The 12,168-nt window shown below is 46.4% G+C and overlaps 1 protein-coding gene across 1 annotated transcript in view; it reads right to left on the bottom strand.

Annotated features, from left to right (window-relative positions):
- The window catches only part of LOC106701267 (NACHT, LRR and PYD domains-containing protein 1a), a 41,149-nt gene that overhangs the window by 17,915 nt on the left and 11,066 nt on the right, over positions 1-12,168 (bottom strand). The window contains exons 3-6 of the mRNA XM_070361093.1: positions 11,028-11,059; positions 9,123-9,167; positions 2,821-2,862; positions 2,448-2,477 (exon numbers count right to left, since the gene is read on the bottom strand). Of these exons, the coding sequence (XP_070217194.1) occupies positions 2,448-2,477; positions 2,821-2,862; positions 9,123-9,167; positions 11,028-11,059 (149 nt within the window). The remainder of the gene's footprint in view (positions 1-2,447; positions 2,478-2,820; positions 2,863-9,122; positions 9,168-11,027; positions 11,060-12,168) is intronic.

Genomic DNA, 12,168 nt, shown 5'->3' with positions numbered 1-12,168 from the left:
CAGAAGCAGTGGACCCCCTCTCTGCCCACCCAGGACCCTGGCTCCAGTCCTTGCTACACAAGCTGCCTGCTCTCAGGACATCACATGGGGACCAGGGGTTGAAAGACAGAACCAGATTTTAAAAACAGCATTAAAATGAAATAGAAAATAGAAACTAAACGTATTCAGAATTCTGGACTCAGAATACCATAGATCTGAAGGTTCTGAAACACCGATCCAAGTCCTGCACCAGAAAATCTTTCAACCTTATTCCACAGCCGCTATCCTAAAAAGCATCATAAAATTCTAAATATTTTATTCAAAAGCAGAGACATTACTTTGCCAACAAAGGTTCGTCTAGTCCAGGTTATGGTTTTTCCTGTGGTCATGTATGGATGTGAGAGTTGGACTGTGAAGAAGCCTGAGCGCTGAAGAATTGATGCTTTTGAACTGTGGTATTGGAGAAGACTCTTGAGAGTCCCTTGGACTGCAAGGAGATCCAACCAGTCCATTCTGAAGGAGATCAGCCCTGGGTGTTCTTCGGAAGGAATGCTGCTAAAGCTGAAACTCCAGTACTTTGGCCACGTCATGTGAAGAGTTGACTCACCGGAAAAGACTGTGATGCTGGGAGGGATTGGGAGCAGGAGGAGAAGGGGACGACAGAGGATGAGATGGCTGGATGGCATCACTGACTCGATGGACGTGAGTCTGAGTGAACTCTGGGAGTTGGTGATGGACAGGGAGGCCTGGCGTGCTGCGATTCATGGGGTCACAAAGAGTCGGACACGACTAAGCGACTGATCTGATCTGATCTGATCATCTACACTGCATTTCATCCACATACCATGTTTTTGTGTCTTGCTATTTGCCTGGGGAGCTGAGAAAACGAAAGTTGTTAGAGAAGCCTAACTGCCCAGCACAGTCTTCCAGCAGGTCTTCCCAGCCAAAGCAGAGAAACTGATGCACTTCTCTCCAATACATAATTCTCGGCTTCTCTTTAATCCATGTGATTCAGGTGACTTCAGGGCTCAGAATAGAAGGTCTATCCAATCCGAAGGATGATGGGTGGGCCTGCACAGCCAGTTGGCCCACCCACAGAGAAGCAAGCAACCCAGGGTAGCCTATTTGGTCCTCCCATCTGACCTCAGAATGGAGGTGAATGGGGGGTATCTTTTTGACCTCTTCCCCAAGGTGGAGGATAAAAGGTCTTTTAACAAAGAGAATAACCTTGGGGAAAGGCAGGGCCCTGTGGACAGCCCTGGACATCCAGGTGTCTCATATGGCCAAGGGCCAGGTCCAGCGGCTCCTGACCTACATGTGCCCTGTCTGACAGCACTGACTCCAGCCTCCCATCCAAATCTGAGCCTAGCTTGAGCCTCATGGACTCCTAATGCCTTCCACCTGGTTGCCACCCTGATGAGGCCCTGGGCCAAACCTGGCTGCCAGGACCCTGGGGGCCCTGCCTCTGGATCCAGTGTCTCCATGGCCATTTACTCAGTTATTAACCAGGGACAACAAAGAACTGATCCCAAGACACAGCCTCTGACTTCATTTCTATTCTAGTCCAATCTATGGAGGCTGGAATTCTGATTGCATTTAATTGGATGAAATAATCCTTATTATGTATAAGGAGGATTGGAAGTAGGAAGGCTGGTATACATTATTCCTTATGGGTATCAGATGGTGACATCTACTCCACAAGTGTGATACAGAAATAACTACAGGTTCTTATCTATACACAACATGACTGCAAGGAGCTTACAGTTACCTTCATGGATTCCCCACTGGGAAACTGCAGAGAGAATTAGATTAAATACAAGATTTCTGAGTGAAAAGACTTCAGTTATTTTAAAATATTATAAAGACACCCCCTGACTGCCTTGTTATAGTATTTGTGTTCATAAGCAGATAATAGTCTAAGAACTGGGAGGGAAAAAAATCCTAAAGCATAATAAAATCAGTTAAAATAAAAGCTTAGTCATGCAACTTAAGTTCTTCACAAAACTTTGGCCCAAAAGCAAATTTTATATTTAGAATCTATGCCTTTACAGTGGTTTCATGACTCAAGTTGTTCATAAACAGCCAGAACAGCAAGCCAGAAACTTTAAACCACATATGGTACCACATTTTCAGCAGTGAACACTCTAGTCTGTGATTAACTGTGAGCAGTGCCCACCACGGGAGGAAGCAGAGGCTGTGGCTGTAGATTTTGGTCAGTCCCTCAATCTCTTCTCCTTTGGGAACCGCAGAGCAAAGCCGCACACGAAGACCAGGAACACACCCCTTGTATTCCAAGTGTACTGAGCTCAAATTTTCAAAATGCTTATTCATTTCCCAGTGTTGAACCCAATCTGACACAGAAAAAGATCATAAACAAGCCACTTGCAACTTAAAAATCTCAAAGCCTATCCTTCTTTCTTCCTTTCAGTAACAAAAAAGAAAGTCAGAAGAAGGAAGGATATACTCACTTGTTTTTTCTGGTTTTGCCTCTTCATTATCTACGAAAAAAAAAAAAAAGGTTGAAATCATGTCATATGAAATTCATATGACAACTAAGAAAAAAGCACCCAGGCTAACGGAAGACTAGGTGAAGTGTTCGCCTCACTAATAGCGACCATTTCCTGTCTGTCTTCCTCAGCGCATCCTGTTTTGCCACTTTACTTGCCAACTAGAAATTATTTACCATATAAGTACTCTTCGGTACTTCACCAAAAGGACACTTGTAATTACTATGTCCTCGAGCAATATCAGTGACATGGGCTTTACAGTAAAATACAAATAAAGGTGTCCATGTTTAACTAGAATTCTGTTATTAAAGAGAAACATACACAGATAACTCACCAGATTCAGCTTCAGAACCGCTCTCAAAGCTGCTGTCCTCACCTTAAAAAAAAAAAAAGGATACACAGAAGCACACAATGAATAAAAAAGTAGGAACTATTTTTTAAAATTGTACATATAATAAAACAGACCCAAACTCAACTAATTTCCTCCTTTTACTCCATTCTCACTGAGTCCCAAACTAGTCTGGTTTACGAAAAAGAAGGCTTATCCTTCTTTGGAGCTGGATGAAATATACTTTAATTACTTAAATATGAGCCCAAATCATACTTTGGCTGCAATAACCACTTTATTTGGTGTCATCCAAGTCTCATCCAGCCTGACCTGCCTCTACTGCTCCCGTCTTGCCTCTGCACTGTGCATCTAGAAGGTTCCATGCACAAGTTCAATGATACAACAGTGCAGAATTCTGTAATGCAAAATGCCATTTCCCTGAAGCACAGGACAAAGAGTCTACTTCTGGAGTGACCCCAAGAATGTTCCCTCCCTTTCCTCACCCCCAACTCAGCCCGTCTGTCCACTGCAATCAGGCTTCTGTTCCCACAGTTAGCTTGGAATTCTTTCCCCGACGTCCCCAAAGGCCCACTAACCCCAGACCCATGGGACAGATCCATAGTTCCCAGCGGTAAAGGCATCTAGCAGCCCTTCCTGTCCACACAGCTCTCCCATCTATCCTGGTTCTCCACCTACCTCTGTGTGTCTTCATCTGCCCTACTGTGTGTCCGACTGTTTGCCACCCCATGGACTGTAGCCCGCCAGGCTCCTCTGTCCATGGGGATTCTCCAGGCAAGAACGCTGGAGTGAGTTGCCATGCCCTCCTCGACGGGATCTTCCCACCCAGTGATTAAACCCCAGTCTCCTGCACTGCAGGCGGATTCCTTACCATCAGAGCCACCAGGGAAGCCCACCCAACTACTAATACCCAGGCTCCACTTCCCACACACACCCAGCCTTCTTTCTACCTTGAGAGCCCCGCAAGGACCTATCATCTACTCCCAAAGCGGATTCCAACCCCCACCTCCAAGGGTGCCCTGACCTGTTCCTGACAGAGCAGACAAGCACTAAGGCACCTCTCTCTCCCTCATCCACCCCCTTCAACTGCTCCTCCTGCTTCACCCTGCTTGGGATCCCCTGAGTAAGTATGTGGGAAGCTATTAATATGATTCTCAGATCTTCCCTCGATATACACACGCTAACAACCAAAACCAAGGACAGGCAATAGCTATACGGAGGAAAGAAAAGATTTGAGAATAAAGATGAGAACAATAATATAGCCCCTAAGAGCAGCTTTTCTGGGGTGTTCACTATGTGCCAGGCACTATACAGTATATATACTTACTAATTCACGTGTATTCATTAATTACATTTATGTACTCATTTTGCATATCTGTATTTACATATATTTATGTAAGAGCTTTATATACGTTAACACATTAGCCCTCACAACTGCCCAATGAGGTAGGCTGAGGTCAGTTAATTTCCTTATGTAAGACCACCACCACCACCAACCCCACTACCCCTACTCTCCACCCAGGGAGTCTGAAGCTAAGATATCAACTTGGGTAATCTAGCTTGAACTTGCATTCTTAACCATGGTGTTTCACTTGCAAACATGCTTCTTATTGCTTCAGCAGTTTAACACCCAGGACCTGGTGATGGACAGGATGAGTGGGAAGAAGGGGAGGAGGAGGCAGGTTCCTCATGAGATGATTCCTGAGTGGAAGGCGAGGCACTGAAACAGGGCTGGGAAATCAAAAGTGATAAGACACGGCCTTGGTCCTCCAGGGCTTGAAGCACAGAGCAGTGGTTCTCAACCTTGGCTGCACACTGATGCCACCTAGAGAGCTTTCCACACACACACAGCCATGCCTGGGATTCTGGCTTCCTTGCTGCTGCTGCTGCTGCTAAATCACTTCAGTCGTGTCCAACTCTGTGCGACCCCAGAGATGGCAGCCCACCAGGTTCCCCCGTCCCTGGGATTCTCCAGGCAAGAACACTGGAGTGCGTTGCCATTTCCTTCTCCAATGCATAAAAGTGAAAAGTGAAAGTGAAGTCACTCAGTCGTGTCTGACCCTTAGCGACCCTATGGACTGCAGCCTACCAGGCTCCTCCGTCCATGGGATTTTCCAGGCAAGAGTACTGGAGTGGGGTGCCATCGGCTTCCTTAGGGGGTACTAATTAACTAATCGGGGCTAGCATTTTTGGTAAAGGGCCCCAGATAACTGGAATGTACAGCCAGGGCTGAGAACCATGGACTAAAACCAACCCACCATAATCACTTCCTTGTTCCCCAAGCTGTACCCCAGCGTGATTATGACTCCTTCCTCCAAGTCTCAGACACACCATCCCATTGCCTGGATAGCCCTTCCCCAGACCCCACCTCCAGACCCCAAGGTATCCATGAGAAGCCAGCCCAGTCACTTCTGCTGACCAACTCACTCTGCTCCACCAAGTCAGATGAGCCGTGCCTCTCTCCGATCCATCCGTATATCCCTCTGTCAAGCAGTGGCTGCTTGCTGAGCTGTTGGTGCCTGAGCCTTGGAGGACTGAGGCCATGTCTCACCACCTGATCCCCCTAGCACCCATCCCTAGAGATGCTCCATGAGATGCTTTGCCCAGCTTTAAAGAACCGAGCAGCCCCCACCATGTCTTTATCTGCCAATTCCCTTGCAATCTAGGACTTCTGCATGTATGTGTGTGCGCGTGTGCGTGCTAAGTCGTGTACAACTCTCTGAGACCCCATGGACTGTAGCCGACAGGCTCCTCAGTCCATGGAATTCTCCAGGCAAGAACACTGGAGTGGGTTGTTGTGCCCTCCTCTAGGTGATCTTCCTGACCCGGGGATCGAACCTGCGTCTCTTATATCTCCTGCATTGACAGGCAGGTTCTTTACCACTAGCGCCACCTAGGAAGCCCCTAGAACCTCTGCAGGGATGTAATTCTGCCTGGACCAGCCCCAGGTGAGGCCCACCTTCTGCTCCAGGTCCCTGGGAAGTGGAGTCTGGGGCCATCCCTTCAATTCACCTTCCCTCTGATTTGGGGCCTAAGACTCCTTATTCTATTTCTGCTTCCCTGCCCTGCAAGCCCCCTCAAGCCCCCAGGACCATTTTCCTGTCTCATGGCACATATCTGAGAACTAAATAAGATGTCTGTGAAGAGTGACCAGCCCGGGGCCTCATACACAGTAGTCACGATTTTTAAGCGGTAGCGATTTTTACTAACAGGTCACACTCCTAAACTCTAGTGACAGGCCAGCCCAAGCCTGCTACCACCAGCACTAAACCCTCCCCACGTTTGTGTAGGTTAGAGCTCTGGCAGCTGGATCCCTGTTTTGGGAAGCTAGCATGCAAACAGCCCCCAACTCTGAGTTTCTTTTCTCTCATTTTCTCATCCTGATTGGTTCCACCTTGACTACACCCAGCTGTCCTGAATGCCAGCCTAGATCCAGACAAAACCTACACCCCTGTGACCCATTTCATTCCACTAAAAATAGGCTAAACTTTTAAAAATAAACCTTAAAAAAAATTGAAAGGAAGGACAGAAAGGTGGGAAAGGGAACAGAGGCAATGTGGCAGCAGGCAAACTGAAATCCCAAGTCCCATGCCCTCCCAGGGCTAGCAGCCCGGTCCTCAGCAGTGAAAGTGTGGAGTCCTAACCACAGGACCGCCAGGGGATTCCCACCTACACTTCCTGACCAGCCTCCCTTCGTCCAGCTGAGAAGGCTTCACCCCACTCTGACCTGAAGTGTCTCTCCCCTCACTCGAGAATCTGAATTATCTACTACACTCCGCATTCAAACATTTGTAACTCTCAATTTCAGACACTGCTGCCAGCAGCAGGCTTTCTCCTCCTTCCTTAGACAGCGGTCCTTGCACAGTCTCCTTCCAGTCTTCATTTTGGTTGCATATTACGAAACCATCATTCTCCTACTTTTTTATTTGAAAGGGTATTTAGCACAACTTTAGGGACCAATCTTCTTTAGTCACTAGGAACACGGAAACCTCATAAAGATAACTGACGTAATCATCAAACCAGTACAAAATTACCTTGATGAAAAAGGGGGAAATACACTTAATCTTCCAGATATAAAGATAAAAACTCCCATCTGGCAACAAGATTGCCAGGTGGCCCTGTTTTCAGAAATGACAAGGGCAAGGAAACAAATTAGAGGGACAACTTTTGCTACTTGTCCGTCCTAAATATATTCTGTTGCACATAAACCTAATCACAGGAGTAAATCAAGCACGCAAAGACCACAGTCCCAGAAAATGGTTCGGGACGAACGGCCCTGTGACTTCTGTGATTTCTCAATCACAGAAATAATTGAGCTTAAGTTTTTTCAAGAAAACATGGATTTTTTTCTGGATGACAAGCTTTGGATTTTTTTCTTCTGATATAACTTTTTTTATTTTTCTATAACAACCTTGAGTGAGTGAGTGAGTGAAGTCGCTCAGTCGTGTCCAACTCTTTGCGACCCCATGGACTGTAGCCTACCATGCTCCTCTGTCCATGGGATTTTCCAGACAAGAGTACTGGAGTGGATTGCCATTTCCTTCTCCAGAGGATCTTCCCAGCCCAGGGATCGAACCTGGGTCTCCCGCATTGAAGTCTGCACACTACACAATTCAAAGTGTACAACTCAATGGCTTTTCATATATTTACATTTCCCTGGTGGCTCTGATGGTAAAGAATCCGTCTGTAGTGAGGGAGAACTGGGTTCGATCCCTAGGTTGGGAAGATCCCTGGAGCAGGGCATGGCAACCCACTCTAGTACTCTTGCCTGGAGAATCCCCATGGACAGAGGAGCCTGGCGGGCTACAGTTCACGGGTTCGAAAAGAGTTGGACACGACTGAGCAACTAAGCAACAACAACTGTACATCCATCACAACGCTAAGAGTTGGACACAACTGAGCGACTTTCCCTTTTCACTTTCATGCATTGGAGAAGGAAATGACAACCCACTCCAGTGTTCTTGCCTGGAGAATCCCAGGGACAGGGGAGCCTGGTGGGCTGCTGTCTATGGGGTCGCACAGAGTCGGACACGACTGAAGCGACTTAGCAGCAGCAGCAGCAGGTTACTCTTGCCTGGAAACTCCCATGGACAGAGAAGCCTGGTAGGCTGCAGTCCATGGGGTCTGGAAAGTCGGACACAACTGAGCGACTTCACTTTCACTTTTTACTTTCCTGCACTGGAGAAGCAAATGGCAACCCACTCCAGTGTTCTTGCCTGGAGAATCCCAGGGATGGGGGTGCCGTCTGTGGGGTCACACAGAGTCGGACACGACTGAAGCGACTTAGCAGCAGCAGCAGCAGCAGCAGGTTAGTCCTAACTTTCCTTCCAAGGAGTAAGCATCTTTAATTTCATGGCTGCAATCACCATCTGCAGTGATTTTGGAGCCCCAAAAAATAAAGTCTGACACTGTTTCCACTGTTTTCCCATCTATTTCCCATGAAGTGATGGGACCAGATGCCATGATCTTAGTTTTCTGAATGCTGAGCTTGTGTATGAGGGTTCAAATTTCTCCACATCCTTGACAATTCTTGCTATTATCTTTTTCATTGTAGCCGCCCTAGTGGCTGTGAAATGGCATCTTTCTGTGGGTTTGAATTGTGTTTCGCTGAAATAATATTGAGCATCTTTCATGTGCTTATTGGGCATTTGTACATCCACTGTGGAGAAAAGATTTTTTAATCCAAAGGTCCTATGCAATCTAGCCCCCACCTGTCTCTACAGACACACTTTGGCCCTGCCACCCTTCCCCTCGCTCTCTGATTCCAGTCATCTGACCTTCTTCAGTCTCCACAAACAAGCACTGTGCACTTTCTCACATGGGGACATTTACACCTGCAAGTCTTTTGAACTCAGATAACTTTTGTCCCCACCTTTGCCCTGTTACCGCAATGCATCCTTCAGAGTTCAAGTCAACCATCACCTTCTCAGGGAAACCTCCCAGGACTACCCCAGCCAAGTATCCACCACCTGGTTTGGCTCACAGAGGACCCTGTATTAGGTTAGTGAAACCAATCTAGAAAATGGTCCAGTTGCCTCATCAGATAAATTCTCAGTTTCATTAAGTACAGCTTCATCACCAAATTTTAAGTTACTGATTTCTCTAGGCTAAGTAACCATGAAAGTTTAAAACTTAATCAGCTCTTTTAAGTAGAAAGATGAAAGTTCCTATCTTTCATGCAGATTGCTTGAAGTAAAACAGAAAAATTAATTGTTATTTATCTTGTGATGAATTGGTTATTTTACAAAAATTTCATTTGGGCATTTACCAATGTTAATCATATCTCTTACCTGATTTAGAGTCCCCTGAAGTATCTAGGTTGGGGCTGGGGTAATCTAAATTTTGAGAAAGAAATCAAGTTTAGTAGTATAAATACAAGGATAAAGTAGAAGTTTGTGTTCATTTTTGTAAAATATTGCTAAACCAAAAATAACAGAAGTATCCTCTTCTATAAATCACGTCTTTAAACCCAAAGCAGCACTGCAAGTCAAATTAACATCCAGTTACCAATGGTAAGCAAGGCCATATTCTCAAAGGAAAAAAGATTTAGACCAAGCAACCTTAAGCCTTTTCCAAGAGAAGGCAAACAGAAAGCCAATAAACTTTATAATGGCCTTTGGTTGGGTCCCTGGCAACCTCTTAGTTCTGTGCCAAAGGAGTGGCACTCTTTGATCAACTTAGCTGCTCCCCAAAAACATCCCTGGTGATTAAGTAACTTGACACCAGAAAGGGAAAAAAGCACCTGGTTTTAGATTTTGTAATTGAAGAGCAGACAATAGTGTTACTATAGAAAAGACTCAGAGTCCTTTCCCACTGAACAGTCAATTGATGCAAACAACCATCACCGATTTAGTGAAATGACACAGATAGGTTAGAGGTGAGGATCCAGGTAAGTTGGGACCAGACTAGGGAGGACCTCAAACGCAATTGAGAAGAGCTGGCCTTGGGGGGTGTTTCTCCTACAGGGAGAATTACATGAGTGCTTCCAGCTGAAATGGGCCATGGTGTTCCCAAAGATGCTGGTGGACTCTGGGGGCGGTGGGCGGGGGGTACTGCTGTTCAGGATGCATTAGACTCCAGAGAGTCTAAAACTCTGCTGCAGAGATTCAGCTATGAAGTGATAAGACCCGAGGCCAGTGTAGGTGCATGGGAATGGAGATATTATAGCAAAGGACAAGAAGGGGTAAGTGTTGCAGAAGTTACCAACAATATCAACTAGAGCAAGAGTACTTCTGTGTAGGGAAGGACTGCCACTTAGTTACCATGCCCCTCATCCGTATTTATGCCACGCTCAATTAGATGGCTCATGCAACAGGACCTAGCACTCTTCCATTTCATTTGTCTGGAACATTCACCCACGCCAGGCTGGTGAACAGAAGGGGCTCGATTACTGGTTGACTGCTTCCCCTCGGCGCAGGCAGAGACTACTGTCCCTTCACTGACTTACTGTCCACCATGTGATGGGCACTCTGCAGAAATTAGGAGAAAATCCCTGTCCTAGCCAACAGCAAGTGTGAGGACAAGGAAGGACCACGCAGTAGACAAATGAAATTAGGACCATATCAAAGTAAGGAAGGCGCCAGCACTCTGCTGGTCAGAGAGAGAGACTGAGAGAAGGGACTCAAGCCTCAGCAACCCCTAAACCTAGACCATGACCTTCTTTTAACAGCAGAGGTTTTACTTGATCCAGTTTCAGGGACAGAATTAGGTGTTACTATTTTCATTAAGTATCTATAATTGATGATAACACTCAAGTATTAAAGAAAATATCTACTCATGCATAGAACAATTATAGAATTCCATTGACAATGCTTCTCTATTCTTACTCTACTAAATTTAAAATAAGGTTAAAAAGAACATTAGAGCCAGAGTTTAAAAGGAAAGAGATGTAAGAGTATTTGTTCTCTGTTCTTAAGTTATAAAAACCACAAAGGTATGAATTCTTTACACTTCATTGTTTTAAATATCTGTTGACAAATAATCTTAAAGAAAATTCTAAAAAACTGTCATTATCTTATCATCCTAACCTACTGATTATTTTAACACATTTCTGTAAGTTGGTGACTGCATGAATGTAATGAGGCAATTGCAGCCCATAAAAAAAATGAATAAAGAAATCATTTTCTAAAAATGAAAATTTCCACACAGTGCAGCTTAAGTTTTTCAGTTACTCAACGTTGACTTAGAGTTCATACCTTTTTCTTCTAAAGAGCCATGGTGATCATCACTAGAACAAGAAAAGAAAAACAGTTTTATAAATGGATACTAATTTTATACAAATAATTATGAAAGTCTTCAAAATGATCATACTATGTTTCTCCAGAAATGTTGGCAGGTGGAATGACTCTCTCCCTCCTCAAGGCTCTTCTTGCCCCCTCACTCCCCACTCCAGCCGGACTCAAAACCACAGGGATAGAGGTGACTTTGGAGTGTGCAGGTGAAGCCCTGCCAGTCCGCTCACACCTCGGGTACCAGCAGCACCGCGCACAGGGTCACTGTGCTGAATCCCCACACCCCACATCTCCAGCCCATCCATCCACCTCGCCCCGCCACACTGGCCTCCAATCCCTCCTCCTGGTTCCTACAGAGGGCTGCTCGCCCACTCACTCCAAGGTCTCCTCACCTGCTTCTCCAGCCTCCTCCCTCCCATAGAGCACTTCCGGGAAATGAAGGGCCTGGACAGCTCCCGCATTCAATTAACTGGTCCTTCCACTGCCTGACCTGGTGTTTGCATCCCCACCCCGGCTCTGCCCTGCTCAGTCCCACAGAAGGTCTCAAGGGAGAACTCCCCATCTCCGTTTCCCACTCCCCATCCTCTCCCAGACTCAAAGCCACCAGCCTTTTGCTTTTTCCCACGTATGGAAATCACTCGAGCTAGAGGCACCGAGGACCCCTGCCAAACAAAGCCAAGGGGCCCTCTCCATCCTTAGGGACCACCTCCCTTTCAATGAAGCACGTGACAGGCTCCGTGGTGGCTTCCAGCGCCCCTCACCTGGTCTCTTCCCTCCTCTCTGCTCGGTGGCCTCTCCAACCTCCAGGTGCTTCATCTCCCAGCTCCATCAGCTCCTGGCAATTTGCTTTGTCCCAGGACCACCTCAGTGCACCCTCCACACACTGCCTCAGGCCTGCCTTCAGGCCAAAGCTTCAGATCCTTGATCTCTGACCCCTTCCCAGGCCTCCTCCCTGACTTCAAGGTACTTAAGGCCCGAAGGTCACTTCAGCACTTTATATACAGTCAGCACAAGCTAGTCCTTGCCTCTCCTCTTCAAGAAAACCTGCTGCTCCCAACCTGTCTTTGCATAGAATCACCAGGTCACCTAACTGGAACCTCCGAGT

This window comes from Bos mutus, chromosome 1 (assembly GCF_027580195.1).
Source record: "Bos mutus isolate GX-2022 chromosome 1, NWIPB_WYAK_1.1, whole genome shotgun sequence".
Taxonomy (NCBI): domain Eukaryota; kingdom Metazoa; phylum Chordata; class Mammalia; order Artiodactyla; family Bovidae; genus Bos; species Bos mutus.
This window is presented reverse-complemented; position numbering and strand designations above follow the sequence as displayed.